The sequence below is a fragment of the Pleurodeles waltl genome, chromosome 8 (genome assembly GCF_031143425.1).
Source record: "Pleurodeles waltl isolate 20211129_DDA chromosome 8, aPleWal1.hap1.20221129, whole genome shotgun sequence".
Classification (NCBI taxonomy): Eukaryota; Metazoa; Chordata; class Amphibia; order Caudata; family Salamandridae; genus Pleurodeles; species Pleurodeles waltl.
The window spans coordinates 501,441,357-501,461,144 of record NC_090447.1 but is presented as its reverse complement, the minus strand read 5'-3'; the positions used below and the strand labels follow the sequence as shown (position 1 = coordinate 501,461,144).

Sequence of the window (19,788 nt, the reverse complement as noted above, 5' to 3'; positions counted from 1 at the left end):
GTCGGTTTCCCACCTAGGCAAGAGTAGAGTGTAGAGGGGCATTGGGAGTGTAAGGAAACACCAAAGGTAAGTAAAGTATCCCTCCCCAGAGCCCAGGAAAGCAGGAGCAAAGTACAGCAAGTTTCCTCAGAACACACTAGAAGTTGTGATAAAGAATTATGCAGAATTAAGAAAGACTGCAAAACACCAACAATGGATTCCTGGACCTGAAGACTGCGGAGAGAGAAGCCCACACCTAAGACCAGCTGAAGAGTCCAGGAGTAACAAGAGCCCCTGCTAACTCAGATGAAGGTGCAAAAGTGGACTCTTAGGTTAGAAGAAAACGTTAGAAATGCACCAAAGAAGACAGCTGCGGGTTCTTGCTTGGTGCAAGAGATGTCCCACGTCGAGTAGATGTATGCAGGCTGGTTTTCATTGTTGGATTCCGCCAACAAGACTTGGCTCCTGCAAAAGACGCGTTTGGTGGGAAAAGGCGCTACCCGGGCCAAGGAGGAACCTGGAGGTCTCAACTCAGACTGAGGAGACAGAGGGAGCTCTCAGAACTTCAGAGAGTACTCAGAAGACCAGGCAGAACTCACAGGAGTCCCAGGACATGAGGACAAAGGAGTTGCAAATCGCGGTCATCACAGCACTGCACAAAGTGACTCCATGCCGCCGGAGAACAACTCAGGAAGCTGAGTGTCACAGGATAGAGTGCTAAGGACCTGGGCTAAGATATGCACAAAGGATTCCTTGGAGAAGTGCACAGAAGCCCTAGGAGCTGCAAAACATGTGATGCACAGGGGTGCTGTCTGGCTCTTACCTTCACCAAATTTGGACAGTCAGGGTCACTATGGTCCACCACCTGTGTTCCAGGATCCACTCTCGTCATTAGGAGAGGGGACCCACAGTACTGGTCATTGCTGCAGAGAGGTGCCTGCTGAAGCAGGGAAGTGACTCCATCACTCTACAGGAGATTCCTTCAGTTCTTCTGGTGCAGGATGAAAACAGGCAATCCTCGGAGAGTGCACAACCTGGAAACTGTTGCAGTTGCTGGCAGGAACTGAAGTTACAGAGTTGCAGTAGCCTTCTTGGATACTTTGTTGCAGTTGTAAAGTTCCTGGAGCAGTTTTACGATTGATCTCGTGGTAGAAGGTGGAGAGATAGACAGGATTCCTGCTGGAGTCTTGTAATCCGAATCTGAGAAAACACCCAGAAGAGAGACCCTAAATAGCCCTGAGAGGGGGAGATGTTACCTAAACAGGTAAGCACCTATCAGGAGGGGTCTCTGACGTCATCTGCTGGCACTGGCCACTCAGATGCTCAAAGAGTTCCCTGACCATCCGGAAAAAAAAGATTGCAGAACCCAGGGACACTCTGGAGGAACTCTGAGCACCACCCCTGGGGTGGTGATGGACAGGTTAGTGGTCACTCCCCTTTCCTTTGTCCAGTTTTGAGCCTGAGCAGGGACTGGGTGCCCCTGAACTGGTATAGATTATGCAAGGAGGCCACCATCTGCTCCCTTCAAAGCATTTCCAGAGGCTCTGGGAGGATACTCCTCCCATGCCTGAAACACCTATTTCCAAAGGAAGAGGGTGTAACACCCCTCTCCAAAGGAAATGCTTTGCTCTACCTTCCTGGGATTGGGCTGCCCAAGCCCCAGAAGAGCAGAAGTATTTCTGTGAGGTGGCAGCAGCTGAGGCTGCAGTGGAAACTTCAGAGAGCTGGTTTGGCAGTACTGGGTGGAGCACCCAGGGTGCATGGAGTTGAACCCCCAATACCAGAATCCGATTGGGGGTACAACTTCCAGTTCCTAGACACCTCACATGGCCATATTTGGGTTTACCATTGTGAAGCTACATATATGTATTGACCTCTATGTAGTGCACCCTTATAATGGCATCCCTGCACTCACGAAGTCTGGGAAAATGTGCATGGATGACATGGGGGCATGTCTGCTAGTGCCCTCAGACACAGGTACTATGCACCTAGCCTTCAGGGTCTGAAGGTTAGATAGGTAGGTGACTTATAAGTGACCTGGTGCAGTGAAAATGGTTGTGAAATAGTGCTTACTCTATTGCACTCAGGCTGCAATGGCAGTCCTGAAGAAGTGTTTGTATGAGCTCCTTATAGGTGGCAAAAGAAATGCTGCAGCCATAAGGATCTCCTGGAACCCCAATGCCTTGGGTACCTAAGTACCATTGTTGTGTAGCCATTTTAAGTATAGCTCCATGCACGTTAGTTTAATACACTAGGCCGCTGTGCACCTTGACCTAGATATATTTTATTCAGCTTCGCATTGTCATTTTTACAATAACCAGTTTTACAGTCTTGTTTTAATTTCTTCTGTCAAACTGTTTTGCTTAGTTCAGCACTGTGTTCTCAAACAACGCATTCTTGATCACCCTGTGCTTCAGTCAAGGCTTTAGTCTGGTACATTGCCGGTAAACGTGATAGACGTTTAGTCTCCAACATTCGTAGAAAATACACATCCTTACGTAGGGACATTTTCTTAGAACATCTGCTGTGTTAATTATAAAAACACGTTCTAGTCCCATTACACGTCAAGAGGGAGATTCCAGTCAGGGAACCACAACTGTATGCTGAATGCTCCGTTGCAGATGCTGACGCAGATTACAGGCCTTTGCTCAGGTATGAGGGATGATGTCCTCTCGGGGAACCTGAAAGGCAGGATTAGAGCTTAACATGCTGTGCTCTAAATATGATTTAGATAGGGAATAGTCCATCGATCCTAGTGGCACTATGATAGCATCATTTTTATGCTTCACTCTCATCGTCACTATTTTAATATTGTTGTGTTGTATAGTTCAGGTTATTGCAGCTCACTCTTTGCTATCCAAAATGCAGTTGTTTTATTAAACCAATTTTTAAAACTTATACTGCTTTCATTGTCATTTTTATATGAGACCGCACTGTGTATGAGAGAACCGGTTGTGACCTGAGTGACCACGACTTCCCTGAGAAGTACCAATATGTCATGCGCTCGGCTGCCCAATCGTCTCTACCTTTCAGGAGAGATGAGGCACTGCTAGTTAGCCGGAGCAAAGCCCGGATTTGGAGCAACAAGTGTCATCCACCGTGGGTCAGACTCAGTCTACCACACTGTGGACGATCTTGTTGCTCGAAATCCAGTAGTCTCACTTGACCAATGAGAGCCTATGCCACACCATATACTAGGGACTTATAAGGGGGTCCAGTATGCCAATCTGGAGTGAAATATGTAGTCACTAGATTATAGTGACAAATTTGGAAACGGGTAGAACATAAGCACTGGAGTACTGATTAGCAGGACTCCAGTGACACAATCAAGCATACTGACAAAGCAATAAAACATACTGACATGTAGGCCACAAACCACAAGCACTGAGGTCCTGGCTAGCAGGATCCCAGTGACACAGTCAAAACTCACCGACAATCAGGCAGAAATGGGGGGTAACATGACAAGAAAGATGGTACTTTCCTACAGGTAGAAGTACACCAATCAAAGCATTAATGGATCTGGAATGAAGAAATTAAGTGTAACAGTGAGGCACTAATAAACAAAGAATCCACATGGTGGACTCAAACCTTGAGAGGGTGTTACTGGTGGCAGAGTTGACGTGGACGGCAGAACTGCAAGAAGAGTCCAAGAGCAGCTAGGTAGCAATGAGTGAATGGGGTGTATTCAATGTGGGAGGCAAAGTATCCTGCCGTGACCTGAGAGAAAGCCTGAGCTACTCAGGAGAAACCTGTGTGGTCTGCTGAAGGCAGGAAATGAGTACTGCACAGGTAATTCCAGGAGGCACTGAAACATGGCAGTGAAGGCACAGGGAGCAGCAAGGTGTAGAGCCATACAGGTAAGGTGGTGGAAAGCAGTGCTTGAGGGAGGAGTGCTATGGAATTATTTTGTCAATGCCTTACCGTTGATTTCAAGGAAAGAATATGAGGCACAATACAGTTCCACACTTATCATCAATTAAGATGTCGTGATGGCAGGAGCTGCAATCAGAGGTATGCACTTTATTCACCATTGAGGTCAATCAAACTGCCACTCACCTGCACGTTCCTCAACTGTCACATTTCACAACATTCCATAAACCACTTGTGTCCATGCGCACAGACTACATAATGGAAAGGGGCAAAAATATGACAAGGGAAACCATGTGAAGGTAAATACATCGCAATACTATAACATGCTAAATATATATATGATAAAGGTAACATATATTTAACTGAATTGGGCCCATGCTCAGGTTTGCGATCTTCCGAGGGGTGCATTGAGCTGTCTTCATACACATCATTCTACAGTCTCCATTTGACCTGGAACCAGCAATTAGGCTAGGTAGAAGGCTAACCGAGCCCCTCCATTCCTTCAAACAACTATCACAAAGTGAATGTATAAATCTTGTCAAAGCAAGCAGACCAGCAGGCTGCCCAGGCTGATTTGTCTACCACAAATCTTCATGATCATTCTTATAACTACCTCTGCTGCCACACTAGTCGGAAGAATCATCAATAAATCTTTCACTACAGGAATCTTTCTACAAGACTTAAAAAAGGCATACATATGTCCATTAGTAAAGAAAACAAACCTGGACCCACAATATCCAAAAACAGGTACAAACATCGAAATTTTTCTTTTATATCCTGTATGCAGTTGATTATCCACCAGGTAAATATGGACTGAAAAGATGTCTCCACAAAGTGTTATGTACTTCTGTTAAAGAATGTATCAGACAGGCTATGTTGGAAATAATACTTAATGTATATTGTGCCGCTTTTAGTTTTTCTTCATGAACTGATAGCACTTTTACTGAGCACTCTATCACTCTCTTTTCCTTGGAGCAACCAAAAAGTTTAATTTTTAAATGTATATTATTGATTTTGAATAATAACATTTGTTTTGGTTTGTTCAGTTTGATGGATCTACCCATCTCTTACTATATTTGCAAAAGGTTTTTGTGATAGGATACATTAATTGAGTCAATATTTCCTGATTATCTGTTTGGACCAGCTATTGCTTGTACTAATAGTTACCCAGGTCTGATGGATTTACTGGTTACCCATTGACATATAATAGGTTAATATGTGTATAGGTCACTGCATAGTTCTCACTACTTTATTTTATCTATCTCAGTAAATAAATAGGACCATAACCTATGTATCTATAAGCGCTTCACTATTGAAATATTGAAGAAAATATAAAACTAAAGAAAGTTTACAAAACAAATTATAAAAATACATAAATAAATAAATTAGCTTCACGTGCAGCAACACCTGAAAATCTGAGTTTTTAACTATCTATCTACTCTTGCATATATGGGACTTTATACAACACAACTTTATAGCTCAATATAATAATTTCCTTATACATGTATAACTGTTCTAAGCAGTTATATATCTATATATTTATTACTCTGCTCCTACTGTAGAAAAAAAACTTCGACCCTCTCTGATGCACTACTCTATTTCTCATCCTATATCTCTCTCAATATATTCTCTACCTCCATTCTCTAACTCATCCCAAACCGTGTTCTACTACTTTGATCTCCCAAATAGCATTCTCTAGACTTTTCCCTCATGTATCTCTCCTTTGACTCCATTTTCTATCCCTCTATTATCCTATACAATGAAACTAACAGGCTCATTTGACCATCGTTCAAATAACAATTTATATTTCTATATGTTAATCCATTACTAATCTTTTTTGGGTTCGGGAGAAGCATGCTACTCGCTGAAAAGTTTTTCAATGCCTCGTCAGGGGTAGTAAGCACTACTGAAATACAATTACAATTACATGTGCTTCAGGCAGGGCAATCCCTAGGCATTACCTTAGTCTTTTGTAAGTGGAGTCAAAGGAGGAATCCTTACCACTCCCTTAACACTATCCTTCTGTGCAGACAGACTATCACAGAATCGAGTAGATGCCATCTAATCCTGACATTTGTGAGTAAGGGGCCTGCCATGGGTCTTATGAAGGCAGCGCTGCAGATAGTATGTTTGGCTAGCATTAGTCCACTGACAAGCACATCTTTGAAATTGGAAGTAGGGTGGTTGATGGAATGACCTTGGTAGAGGGAGGTTACCACCTGTCTTAACTAAGATGTAGGATAGGCCCAATATGTTGTTTCCTTTTCAACAGATCATTATATGTAAAAATCCCATACATAACGTGTGGAGTTGTGCATTGATATGAAACAAATTATTCTGACAGAGGTCATGGTAAATATTTCAGAAATATCGAAGGACATATTGTCCTGCAGACATTTTGCCTCAGTGAAGATTTTACAATGGGTCAACACACAGTTGAAAATACTTGAAAGCGGTTGTGGTTATTGGGAAGGTCGTATTAGGTTGATCTCAAATTTACCCCCCCTTCAGGTATATAGGATTCGTTTTGTGGCCATTTTATAATTGTTTGGCACAGACTAGCGAAATTAATTATATGGCAGAAGTTTATCATTTGTACTAATGGTGAGTGACTCGTTGCCAGTTTGGTTGAATGATGTTCCACAGCTGCTTCTCAGAAAATACATCACATAACCTCATATTTCTTCATTGTCATTGTCCTAAACCCATCTCTGTACAGCTAAGAGTTCAGAGAGATTTTTCACTGGTATAAATACATGAGGCATTTAATGCTAAGAGAAGCTGTGTTTATATAGAGGATTGAAATATTGAGATGTGAAATACGTACCCACTATAAAGTGCTATAGTGCTAAAAATGAAGGGGACGATTCACTAAGGATTTGCGTTGTCCATGTGAGATGCAAGACCGTGTAAGGCAACGCAAGTCCTTAATGGGGATTTGCTAAGCTACTGAAGGCCATTTTGCAGGGTGTTGAGTGGTTTATGGAACACAAAGTAACACAGCATAGCACAGCTTCCTGCACAAAATCAATCCTGCCTGTAACACGGACGCATTCACGGTTACAAAAAAATCACACATGGGATAGTACATCGTACAAGGCCATTACGCAGTCGCAAAAGGTGATTGTCGGATTTTGCGACCGTAAAATTGCATCATACATTTGACCCAGAATGTATTATGTAGTGATCAAGAGTACAAGTGTAGGTAAAGTAAATATCTTTTAATCTGTAAATAGACCGCTGCGATGTCGCAGCTACCGCCTCAACCGTCCTCTTGACTCCGAGTGTCTCGAGCTCTCTCTAACACGAGCTCGAGACGTAGAACAGGAGTCACGAGGACGCGGCAATACTACATTATCTTCTTCCCTTACAAACGAGGAAATAACAATTTAACCATTACTCAATAAGACAACAGTCTACAGAAAAACAATAACAACAAAAGAAATAAAAATAAATTTAAAGATACAAATTATGAAGAAAGATGAAATCAAAATCATAACTCAAATACATGACACAGAATTAACGGTATCTCAAAGGTTTCACTCTTTGTCTGCCACTCCTGCGTACATAATGTTCAAAAACAACTTTATCAACATCCGCAGGATTCATTTCATCAGTAACTGGTTCACTGTGAGAAGGTTTGTTGAGACATTCCATAGAAAGATCAGACTTACACATTTTGTTAGGAATTTCCTTAACTTTAACTACCCTGTCAACATTCCACCAATTCCGCAAATTAACCCTAACAGCATTACCACATACTTTGTCAATTATCAAGGGTTCTGAAAATCTCTTTTCTCCTTTCTTCCTGTGAACAGGAAGTTTGATTCTAATCTTGTCCCCTACTTCAAATTCATGGGAGTAGACCCTCTTTGATAAGTCAAAGTATTCCTTCTGCTTAGTTTGTGCCCTCCGGACATTATTTCTGACAGTATCATCAATTACACTCCAATCACTTTGTTTCACCCACTTAGAGATCCAACCGGGACAGATCCTTGAAGATGGTTTCCTTCAACGCAACAGTTCAAATGGAGAAACACCTGTAGAAGAATGGGGGGTTGTGCGATAAAACCAAAGCATAGTACGTACAGAAATTTGAACATTTGACTTGTTAGCAATAGCCCATTGTACACAATTTCCCAACACTCGATTCATGCGCTCTACAAGGCCATTGGTTTGAGGATGATATAGTGAACTCCTTATGTGTTTAACATCACCTTCTAGTAAAAATTCTTTAAATTCCTGACTAACAAATTGCACACCATTGTCAGAAACAATGGCCGAAGGGAACCCCTCCCGTAGAAATTCATCTCTCAAGAATTCAATCACATTTTTTGATGAAGGTTCACCTATAAACTTGATTTCAGGCCACTTAGAATAGTAGTCAATTAAGACTACAGCAAATCTACATGGACTTGGCAAAGCATAGAAAGGACCAATAAGATCAATTCCCAGCTTTTCCCACGGCCTAGCGGGTAGTTCAATAGGTTGTAACGGTGGAGTCCTCACCTTGAGCCCCTTTTCACAACTGTTGCAAATCACACATTCATCCACACAGACATCAACACATTGGTCCATTCCAGGCCACCAAAACGTTTCACGTAATCTGCGCTTGGTAAGTGTCCTACCCAAGTGTCCCTCATGCGCAGCAGCAACTATTCTTTTCCTCAGGCTCTCCGGGGGAACAAATCTCTCACCCCTCATCAGAACGCCATCCTCAACTGACATTTCACCTGACACCTTGACAAAAGTTTGAAATTGAATAGGTACATTTCTTTCTCTGGGCCACCCTTCTTTTATAAATTTCACAATTTGAGCCAACACCAAGTCTTTCGCCAATTCCCTTTTCCACTCACATTCACTTATTGCGCACATATCTTCCAGATCAACAGCTGCTATAAAACAATTATCAACATCATCTTCATCTTCATCCTCACCAACACCCGCACCCTCAACCAGAGGAAATCTGGATAGAAAATCTGCTCTAACATTCTTGTTACCTGGAACATAACGGACTTCAAAATCATATTGCAATAATTTTGTGACCAATCTACAAATGTGAGGTGTTGATTCTCTGATTTTGTCTCCAGTCAGAATAGGAATAAGAGGACTATGATCTGTGCACAACACAAACTTGTTTCCCCAGACATACGGAAGAAACTTCCTTATAGCCCACCAACATGCCAACAATTCTTTCTCAATAACAGAAAAGTTTAATTCAGACCCTCTCAAAACTCTTGAGGCATATCCCAAAGTTTTTTCCGTACCTTCTTTCACCTGAGTCAACACAGCACCCACACCGAAACTGCTTGCATCAACAGTAAAAATACACTGCACGTCTGGATCAAAAGGTTTCAGGATTTTAGGCCCAACTAGTTGCGACTTAATCCACTCAAACGCTTCCTGACAATCCTTACTCCAAACAAAAACAACATTTTTCTTTAACAAATTCGTTAAGGGTTTAGTTTTAGTAGCGTAATCACTCATGAACCGTGAATAAAATTCACACAAACCAATAAAAGACTTCAATCCTGTTTTGTCTGATGGTGGAGAAGCATTCATAATCGCTTTGACCAACCCTGGTTTGGGTTCAATCCCTTGTTCAGAAACAACATGTCCTAAATATTCGACTCTATTATGCAAAAATTTGCATTTATCACTTTTTAGGACCACTCCTTTCTCCTGCATGATTCTTAACACTTTCCTTACAATGTGATCATGTTCCTCTTTGGATGCTGCATGGATCAACACATCATCTTGAAATACAGCTACCCCTTTTATGTCCTTTAATATCTGAGACATTACTCGCTGAAAAACAGCTGCTGCTGAGGCTAACCCAAAAGGCATCCTGCAATACTGAAATGTGCCTAAAGGTGAAACAAAAGCAGTAAGATGCCTTGAGGCCGGGTCTAGAACAATCTGATGATATGCTGTAGCTAGATCCAACTTGGAAAACCATCTTGATTCACCAATAGTAGCCAGCATTTCCGTAATATTAGGTAAAGGATGCGAGTCTACCCAAATATGTTTATTCAAACTGCGCAAATCCACACATACCCTCAAATCACCATTTTTCTTCCTTGCAATAACCAAGGGAGACAACCACAAAGAGGAATCTATAGGTTCAATGATACCTTTCATACACAAGTCCTTCAACTCCTTTTCCAATTTGTCCCTCACACTGAATGGTACACTCCTAAATTTGTGTTTCACTGGAATGGCTCCCTCTTTTACTTTTATCACATGAGCAAATCCTTCAATGGTGCCCAACGTTTCAGAAAACACCAAAGGAAAATCCTTTATCAGACTGGCTGCATAATCGTCTGATTCTACAACAGATACCTGTTCCTTAGTGCCTGGCCTCAAAACCATTTGGAATAAACCTTGATGGAACCAACCTAAAATGTTTATTCCCTTTATCGCCACATAAACCTTGCCAAAGATTCTTCTTCCCTTGAACTCAAGTACATCTTCGAAATAACCAGCCAATTCAATCTTTCTCCCTTCATAAGAGACAAGTGCTCTGTCAGGTGCACAGAGAGTTCTCTCTCCCCAAACCTCCTTGCACAGCTCTTGAGTAATCATTGTGATCCGAGCTCCAGAATCCACCAAAAGTTTGATCACTTTGTCACCAACACCAATTTCAACATAAGGATCCACACACCTAGTAGGATCTCCAGTTACTATTTGATCCTCTGTGACAATCATCACCATGTCTCTGAATTCTTCTTGGATTCTATCTACATCATTATCATCTACTTCTGTAACATACGCCACCCCTGAACTATTTGAAAACCTCCCTGAACCCTGTTGATAACCAACACTCATTGTGCCACTCTGACACACTTTGGCAAAGTGTCCAACTTTGTTGCACTTCCTGCATGTGGCATTCTTAGCAGGACATCCTCTGCCACTCTTAATATGGCTCTGATTACCACACCGAAAGCAGATGTTGCTTTGCTTAAAAAATGGTTTGGAAAAAGTCTTAGTTGATTTTAACATTTTTCCATCCTGAGAATTCACTAATCCTATATTTTCTGTTGTTCTGGATTCCAGTTCCTTCTCAGACACTTTAGACGTCTCAATACTCTTTGCCAATCGTAATGTCTCATCCAGTGACGGATTGCTCAAAGAAAGAAGTTTTTGGTCGATAGTCTTGTCCGTGCATTTAGCAATAAATTGGTCTCTGACCAGCTGGTCACTAAACGCCTGAAATTGGCATTCAGCTGCAAGTTTTCTCAGTGCTGATACAAAGGTATCCACGTCTTCACCAGGATTTTGTTCTCTTTTGAAAAACTTGTGCCTAATAACGACTAAACTGGGTTGTATGTCAAACCTCAGTTCCAATTTTTTTACTGTTTCGGCATACTCATCAATCTCTTCTCCTTCTTCCAATACCAAGGCAGGAAGATATTTAAAAACAGATCTCCCTTCAAATCCCAGGGAATGGAGTAAAATAAAAAAAATTCTTTCAGGACGGAAGCGTGCTGCACCAATTGCTCCTAAGTACATCTCAAATGCATCATACCAATTTTTCCATGGAATTGGAGGGTTACCCGGTGTTTCCCAAAAAAATGGAGGTGGATTCACAGACTGCATTCTTAAAACAGTACAAGTGCAGAAGGTAAGTAATATCACAGGGTGTGTGACGCAGAGGACAATGAAAGCTGAAGAAACCCAGTCAGAATTTTTACTCAACCTCCTTTACTTTTACGCCAATATCAATATAAGATCCACAGCAGATCACAGTTAAAAAAAAAAACGCTGAAGTTTCCTTGTAATATAAGCAGCAAACAAAAAAACGAACTGTCAAAATTAATTTCCTTCATAAAATCAAAGTGCAGTACCTCTTAAATCCATGAGATGGCAGAGTTGGACCAAAAATTCAAACTACCTGCTTCAGTTCTTCGCGAAAACAGAAAATAAATAACCAATCATGAACCTAGATTGACGTTATTATTAGCTGTACTTCCTGCTTTGTTTTGACGAGGAAAATGGGTCCGATGCAGCGGTCTCCTCGTCGCCAGAAATACTTGTAGTGATCAAGACTACAAGTGTAGGTAAAGTAAATATCTTTTAATCTGTAAATAGACTGCTGCGATGTCGCAGCTACCGCCTCAACCGTCCTCTTGACTCCGAGTGTCTCGAGCTCTATCTAACACGAACTCGAGACGTAGAACAGGAGTCACGAGGACGCGGCAATACTACATATTAGAAATCATTTATAACAGCACGGTTAAAGAAAACTGCATTATCCTTGTTTGGATATGTTTTAAAACCTCAGCACTGCCACCCATTCACGTTCTCTGGCTGTGGCACACTACAACTTTGGGTTAAATCTGGAACTAAATCATGAGAGTTCGGCATTGTGCTTTCTGGTAACTCTAATTTTTCCTGTTACTTCAGCAACGTTTTGTCTTTTCCAGGCGTCCTTATACATCAAACCAAAACATTCTAACTCTAGACATGTTAACATATCGCATGCTATCCCTGGACTACTCGGTGATGCACTCAAGTATGAAATTCAGTAAAGCAAGAATAGTCCAAATGAAATATATATTATTTCAAAGTAATTGCTTGCTGAGAGTAAAACTAATTGGCAGTGTGGCACCAGAGATCAGAAATCATTAATGTTTCAAAGCCAACTGAAGTGCAGTAGTTGAAGCATAACATCTGTTTGTCCATGGAACGCCAATTTGAAACGTATTGACAATGACTGATAATCAAATATTGATTTGTCTCCTAACAGGTTGGAAAAATCAGGAAGACCGCTGCCCGCAGGAGGGAATACCATGTGCTGTTTATGGTGATAACCACTGTCGTCTGCTACCTGCTCTGCTGGATGCCCTACGGAGTAGTGGCCCTGCTCGCCACGTTCGGTAGCCCCGGTGTGATAACTCCAGTAGCAAGTGTCATACCATCAATACTGGCCAAGAGCAGCACCGTATTCAACCCAATAATCTACATCCTGATGAACAAACAGGTCACTATTTTGTGTGATATTTAATTAAGTTAAAATTTACCAGGATGTTTAATTCAGCGTGTTTGTAAGTATGCTCATCATGAAATGTTTAATTTTCTTGATTTCATTCCAATAAACTGCATGAAAATACTGAACTAGTTGAACATACAGGGGGTCATTATGACTTTGGCGAATGGAAAGCCCGTTCACTGAAGTCCCACCAGGTAGGTTGCCACTAGTGCGTCAGCCTCCCCGCCAGCCCCATCACGAGTTTCCCGCTGGGTCAGCGGGTGGAAACAGAGTTTCTTCTCGCTGAGCCAGTGGGAAACAGCCTACAGCATTATCTACGGCCCCTAATATAGCCAGCTGCAATGCTGTAGTGCGTAGAGTGCACCAGCACCCATCGCAAAGTTCACTGTCTGCAAAGCAGACAGTGAACATTGCAAAGTGGCTGGCCAGGGGGGCACCCTGAACCCAATCTCCGCAAGCCATTTCATGGCAGTGCTACCACCATGAAACCGTTGCAGCGCTGCCCTGGTGGATTAGGATCACCAGCACCGCCACAGCATTGTGTCGATGAAAAGTAGCGGAGCTGGTGGTCCGACCACAGCGCTACCACTACGGTCATAATGTGGCGGTTGGATCGTCACCGCGACCCTGGCAGTCATGGGACCACCAGGGTCATAATAAGGCCCACAGTGATTAATTTGTGCAGGTAATCGCAAGGAATGGGACTAACACTCTTTTCTAGGGACATAAACTTATTTTCAACATACTTTGACATACATGAAGATAAAGAAAAGCAAAACAGAGAAAAAGGAGGAAGACAGAAATACAGTGACGAGGAAAAAGGAGAGATAAAAACAAATTGTAAGAGTAAGGTAAAGAGACAGGAAGTGTAAGCTGGCTGAAGAGAGAAGCAGGAGGCAGAATCAAGAAGAGACATGCAAACAAAGCAAGCATTGGCAAAGTCAATAGGTCTCAACTATGCAAGATCTTTTGGCCTTGGCAATGTGTTTTAACCATGTTGTACACCACCGTGGCTTCTGTTTAGCATGACTAAAAGGTTACTGGTCCAGAGAAGAATGGCATGGTGTGTCATAGAGTGGAATGGCGAAGAGTAGAGGAGAGTGTTTTAGAGTGGAGTGGGACAGAATATGATGTATTGGAGTGGCATAGAGTGGATTTACTTAGAGTGATGTACAGTGGAGTGGCATAGATTAGAGTGGACTTGCATAGAGTGCATTGATGTAGAGTGTTGCAGAGGATAGTGGCATAGGGTGTGGTGGTATAAAGTACAGTGGTGTAAAGTGCAGCAGTGTAGAGTGCAGTGGCATAGAATTCAGTGATGTACAATGCAACATAGTAGAATGCAGTGGTGTCAATTAGAGTGTTGCAAAGTAGAGTGCAGCAGTGTAGAATGTAGTGGTGCAGAATAGTGTAGTGCAGAGTAGAGAATAGTACCAAAGAGTGGAGTGGCGTAGAGTGGAGTGGTGCAGAGCAGAGAGGCATAGGGTGCTGTGGCATAGAGGGTATTGGCATGGAATGCAGTAGTGCAGATTAAAGTGGCGTAGAATGCTGTGTTGCAGAGTAGAATGTAGTAGAGTGCATTGGTGTATGGTGAATTGGCTTAGAGTGGTGTTGAGTAGAATGGGGTAGAGTGCAGTGGCATAGAGCAGCATGTCCTAGAGTACAGTGATGCAGAATAGAGTGTAATAGTGTAGAGTGCAGTGGTGTATAATACACTGGTGCAGAGTAAAGCGGTGTAGAGTGTTGTGGCATAGATTGCAGCGGATCAGAGTAGATTAGAGTGGAGTAGAGTGGATTGGCATAGAGTGCAGGGGCATAGAGTGGAGTGGTACAGATTAGAGTGCAATTGCCTGGAATGTATTGGCATAAAATGCTGTGCTGAAGATGGCATACACTTAAGTTATGCAGAGTAGCATGTAGTGGCCTAGACTGGAGTGGTGACGAGTGCAGTGGTGTAGAGTGGAGTGGTGTACAATGCTGTGGCATAGAGTAGAGTGGTGTAGAATAGAGGAGAGAGGCAAAGAGTGAAGTAGAGTGCAGTGGTGTGGAGTCGTTTAAAGTGGGGTGGTGCGGAGTAGAGGGTTCAGTGGCATGGAGTGGCGCAGAGTAGAGTGGAGTGGTGTGCAGTGGACTATGCATGGTGTTACAGACAACACATTTTCAATAGAAAATATAATTACATTTGTACAGACATATGATTTTACTAATAAAACTATATATTGTACAAACAATAATGCGTAGAAATGGCATCACCTAGTGTACTGTTTTGCTGTGATGATATTAAAGTATTTATTTTCAACACACTTCAGAATTAACAAAAAATGTGCTTCAGTTGTGCTTTCATAATTCTGGTATATTCTGAAATACTTGCACAGTTCATTTAAATGTTGTGGTGTGCTAGAAAAAAAACCTCCCTATACCCAGTATCCAGCAAGATTGTCACATTAATCCTCTCACTTGGAAGTCAGAGAAAGAAAAGTAAACACCAAGCTCACTCAAAAGACAAAGCCTGCCATTTGACCTCTGTCTATGAATGCACAGCAAATGTGACACAATGAAAACACTTCGCTGCCAGGCCTTTTCCCCTCCTCTGCCGAGCCTTTTTTTGGCTATTTGGGGCAGTTCGCGCTTAGGCCCTCATAACTTTTTGTTCACATAAGCTACCCACGCCAAATTTGCGTCCTTTTTTTTCCAACATCCTAGGAATTTTAGAGGTACCCAGACTTTGTGAGTTCCCCTGAAGGAGACCAAGAAATTAGCCAAAATACAGTGAAACTCTCCTTTTTTCAGAAAAAATGGGGAAAAAGGGCTGCAGAAGAAGGCTCGTGTTTTTTTTCCCCTGAAAATGACATCAACAAAGGGTTTGTGGTGGTAAGATCACCATCCTCCCAGCTTTCAGGAACATGCAGACTTGAATTAGAAAACCCAATTTTTCAACACAATTTTGACATTTTACTGCGACATACCCTATTTTTACTATTTTTTGTGCTTACAGCCTCCTTCCAGTTAGTGACCGAAATGGGTGAGAAACCAATGCTGGATCCCAGAAAGCTAAACATTTCTGAAAATTAGATAAAATTCTGTATTCAGCAAGGGGTTATTTGTGTAGATCCTACAAGTGTTTCCTACAGAAAATAACAGCTGAAATAAAAGAACATTGAAATTGAGGTGAAAAAAACAGCCATTTTTCTCCACGTTTTACTCTGTAACTTTTTCCTGTGATGTCAGATGTTTTAAAGCAATATACTGTTACATCAGCTAGACTCTTCTGGTTGCGGGGATATATAGGGCTTGTAGATTTGTCAAGAACCCTAGGTACCACGAGCCAATAAATGAGCTACACCTTGCAATGGGTTTTCATTCTATACCGGGTATACAGCAATTCATTTGCTGAAATATAAAAAGTGAAAAATAGGTATCAAGAAAACCTTTGTATTTCCAAAATGGCCACAAGATAAGGTGTTGAGAAGCAGTGGTTATTTGCAAATCTCTGAATTCCAGGGTGCCCATACTAGCATGTGAATTACAGGGATTTCTCAAAAATACATCTTTTTTACACACTGTCTTACATTTGGAAGGAAAAAATGTAGAGAAAGACAAGGGGCAATAACACTTGTTTTGCTATTCTGTGTTCCCCCAAGTTTCCCGATAAAAATGGTACCTCATTTGCGTGGGTAGGCCTAACGCCCGTGACAGGAAATGCCCCAAAACATAACGTGGACACATGACATTTTCACAAAGAAAACAGATCTGTTTTTTGCAAAGAGCCTAGCTGTGGATTTTGGCCTCTAGCTCAGCCGGCACATAGGGACACCTAGCAAACCCATGCAGTTTTTAAAACTAGACACCTAGGGGAATCCAAGATGGGGTGACTTGTGGGACTCTGACCAGGTTCTGTTACCCAGAATCCTTTGCAAACCTCAAAATGTGGCTAAAAAAACACTTTTTCCTCTCGTTTCGGTGACAGAAAGTTCTGGAATCAGAGAGGAGCCACAACTTTTCTTCCACCCAGTGTCCCCCCAAGTCTCCTGATAAAAATGGTACCTCACTTGTGGGGGTAGGCCTAGCGCCCGTGAAAGGAAATGCCCCAAAACACTATCTGGACACATCAAAATTATCAAATACAAAACTACCTGTTTTTGTGGGGGGCACCTGCATTTTTGGTCCTGTGCTCAGCAGCCATCTAGGGAAACCTACCAAACCCAGACATTTCTGAAAACTAGACACCCAAGGAAGTACAGGGAGGTGTGACTTAAGTAGATCCCCCATTGTTTTCTTACCCAGAATCCTCTGCAAACCTCAAATTTAGCTAAAAAAACAAATTTTTCCAACATTTCTGTGTGGGATCACCGCACTGGGACAAATTTCGTACCACCCAACGTTCCCCTCAGTCTCCGGGTAAAAATGATACCTCATTTGTGTAGGTGGGCCAAGTGCTTGTGAAAGGGAAGAGCAAAAAACATGTCGATATTGAGAGCAAACCAAAGGGCGTCCAAAAGGTGCAGTTTGCAAAAAAACATTTTTAGGCTGACAAGTGCAGCAGAATTTTTATCGGTATAGATGAGACAATGCTGGGTGGTAGGAATTTTGTGGATTCATGCAGATTCCGGAAGGTTCCATCACAAAAACGTGGGAAAAATATGTGATTTCCAGCCAAGTTGGAGGTTTGCAGGGCATTGTGGGTACAAAAATAGTGCGGGGTGCATGTGAAACACCTCACGCTGGAATCCCCCAGATGTTTTATTTGGGGTGGGGGTATGGCCTTAACCCCACCCTCTTATTTTAGAAAACAAAACTTTCCTGGTCTCTTGTGGGCTTTCTGCCCCCCCTTGGGGGCAGATGGGCCTTCCAAAAATAGGCCCATCTGCCCCGAAGGGGGGCAGATATGGCCAACAGTAATGTGCCCCCATGGAGACCGACCCTTACCCAAGGGGCTGCCCCCCTAAAGAAAACACACACACACAACAATCCCTGGTGCCTAAGTGGTTTCTCCCTCCCGGGGGCAGATTGGCCTAACAAAAATTGGTCAATCTGCCCCCAAGGAGGGCAGAAATGGCATAAATATAATTTGCCCCCTAGGGAGCGACCCTTGCCCGAGGGGTTGCTCCCCAACTCTGAAAAAAAAAAAAAACGCACAAAATAAAAATAAAATCCCTGGCGCCTAGTGGTTTCAGATCGGCCTATAACAATAGGCCTATCTGCCCCCGGGGGGGGGGGGCAGAAATAGCCTAAAATAAATTACACCCCCCCCCGGGGAGCAACCCTTGTACTTTAAATCTGATTTGAATGTATAACATAAGGCCATATGACTAAGGTGTTCATAAGCATAGTTTTCTAAACATAATGCAAGGCACTCTACCTGAAATTTGGGCAAAGACAATGGGACTGAATTCTGGATTTAAGGTAGTTCTGAAGCTTTAGCACAGCCAACAAACAGGAGATAAACAGCAAGGCAACGGAGCCAGGTATAGTATGAGGTTTCAAAACCCTGTAAGAAATTGGATGGATGATAGAGGAATTTCATGGCGAAACTAATGTGCATGCCGCAGACAACAGTATGTTTGAAGATGCAGTAGCATTTGCATATGATAACGCATTATCACTTCCCCACAAGCTGTGTTTCTTTTGAGGAGTATCTAGATTTCAGTAATGGCACCCTGGAGCACATAGATTGCAACCAGATGCAGACTTCAATGCACTAATAAAGGTACAGCCCTACAGCTGATCTAACAGGTATCTCTCAAAACCATTTACACATGAGGAAAAAATTAAAGGGGCCAGAACACAACCCTGATGTACATCCCTAGCAAGCTTAAAGGCTTCTTCTGTTGTCTCCCCACTGGGGTCGAACCTCACACTGACAGTCACTTCTGAATGTAATTCTCTCAAAAAATTAGCACCACTCATCTCAATCCCAAGTTAGGTCATTGTGGTCCAAATTTTGAATCTGTTAATAGAGTCAAACACTGAACTTAGGCCCATGAATGTTAAGTATATCTTTCCTTCTTTAGCCACTGGATATTTTTTTATCAAGAGATACAGGATGAGGCATTGCTCAGTTGTTACAAGACAAATACGGAAGTTAAATTGCAAGTCCAAGAGAATGTTTTTCTCATTAGCCCAAGTTTGTAATTGCTCTAACAGGATCCTAACCTTCATATTTAGTAGCAGAATGAATTAATGATATTGAGTGATAGCATTGTGGATTTCCTCTACATCCTTTCTTGAAAATGGGTACAATAGTCACATGTAACCAAGCTTTGGGGTGGCCCATACTTTAGAAACCCTCAAAACATTTGTCAAAGAAGGGCCCATAAAGGCATATTTGCCTTGAAGAGGTCTACAGGTATCCTATTCAATCCCGGAGCTTTCCCTCCCAGGCATATGTTGACAGCATCTATAACATCATTCAACTCAGTCTCCAGGCCAGAAAAGGACAAGGGAGAAGTTGAAGGTACTGTGAAACAAATGACCGGTGTCTCAGTGCCTTAAGAACCCTTTTTGGGAGTGGAGCCTGAATACACCTGAGTAAAATGTATTTTATTTATGTTTTGGAACTCTAAACAAGGTCCACATAATAAAACAAGAATAAAAGTACAAACAATAACAAAAAAACATACCTAAAAGATCATATGAGCCAGCAATCTCCCTCAATAACCCCTCTATACCATAAAGTGCTCTATACTACAGTCCAGCAGAGCAAGTTTCACCCAAGAGGAGACAAGCAGAATAAAACATAGACCGACTCAAAATACACAACTATCCAAACCACATCAAGTTAAAAGGTATCTAAAATATAGAATAACAATGCAAAATGTACAATAACAATATACAGCTGGCCAAAGTATTCAAATATGATATGAGTGCAATTTGATAATTTAATCTCAGATCAAATCAACAAATTTCACCCATAAGTTTCTCCATCCACCCATAAAGTGTCATTAATC

The 19,788-nt window shown here is 42.1% G+C and overlaps 1 protein-coding gene across 2 annotated transcripts in view; it reads left to right on the top strand.

Moving 5' to 3' along the window:
* The window catches only part of LOC138250072 (parapinopsin-like), a 2,239,710-nt gene that overhangs the window by 1,818,921 nt on the left and 401,001 nt on the right, over positions 1–19,788 (top strand). For both annotated transcript variants that reach the window (XM_069204464.1, XM_069204463.1), the window contains exon 4: positions 12,599–12,832. In XM_069204464.1, coding sequence (XP_069060565.1) covers positions 12,599–12,832 — 234 coding nt within the window. The remainder of the gene's footprint in view (positions 1–12,598; positions 12,833–19,788) is intronic.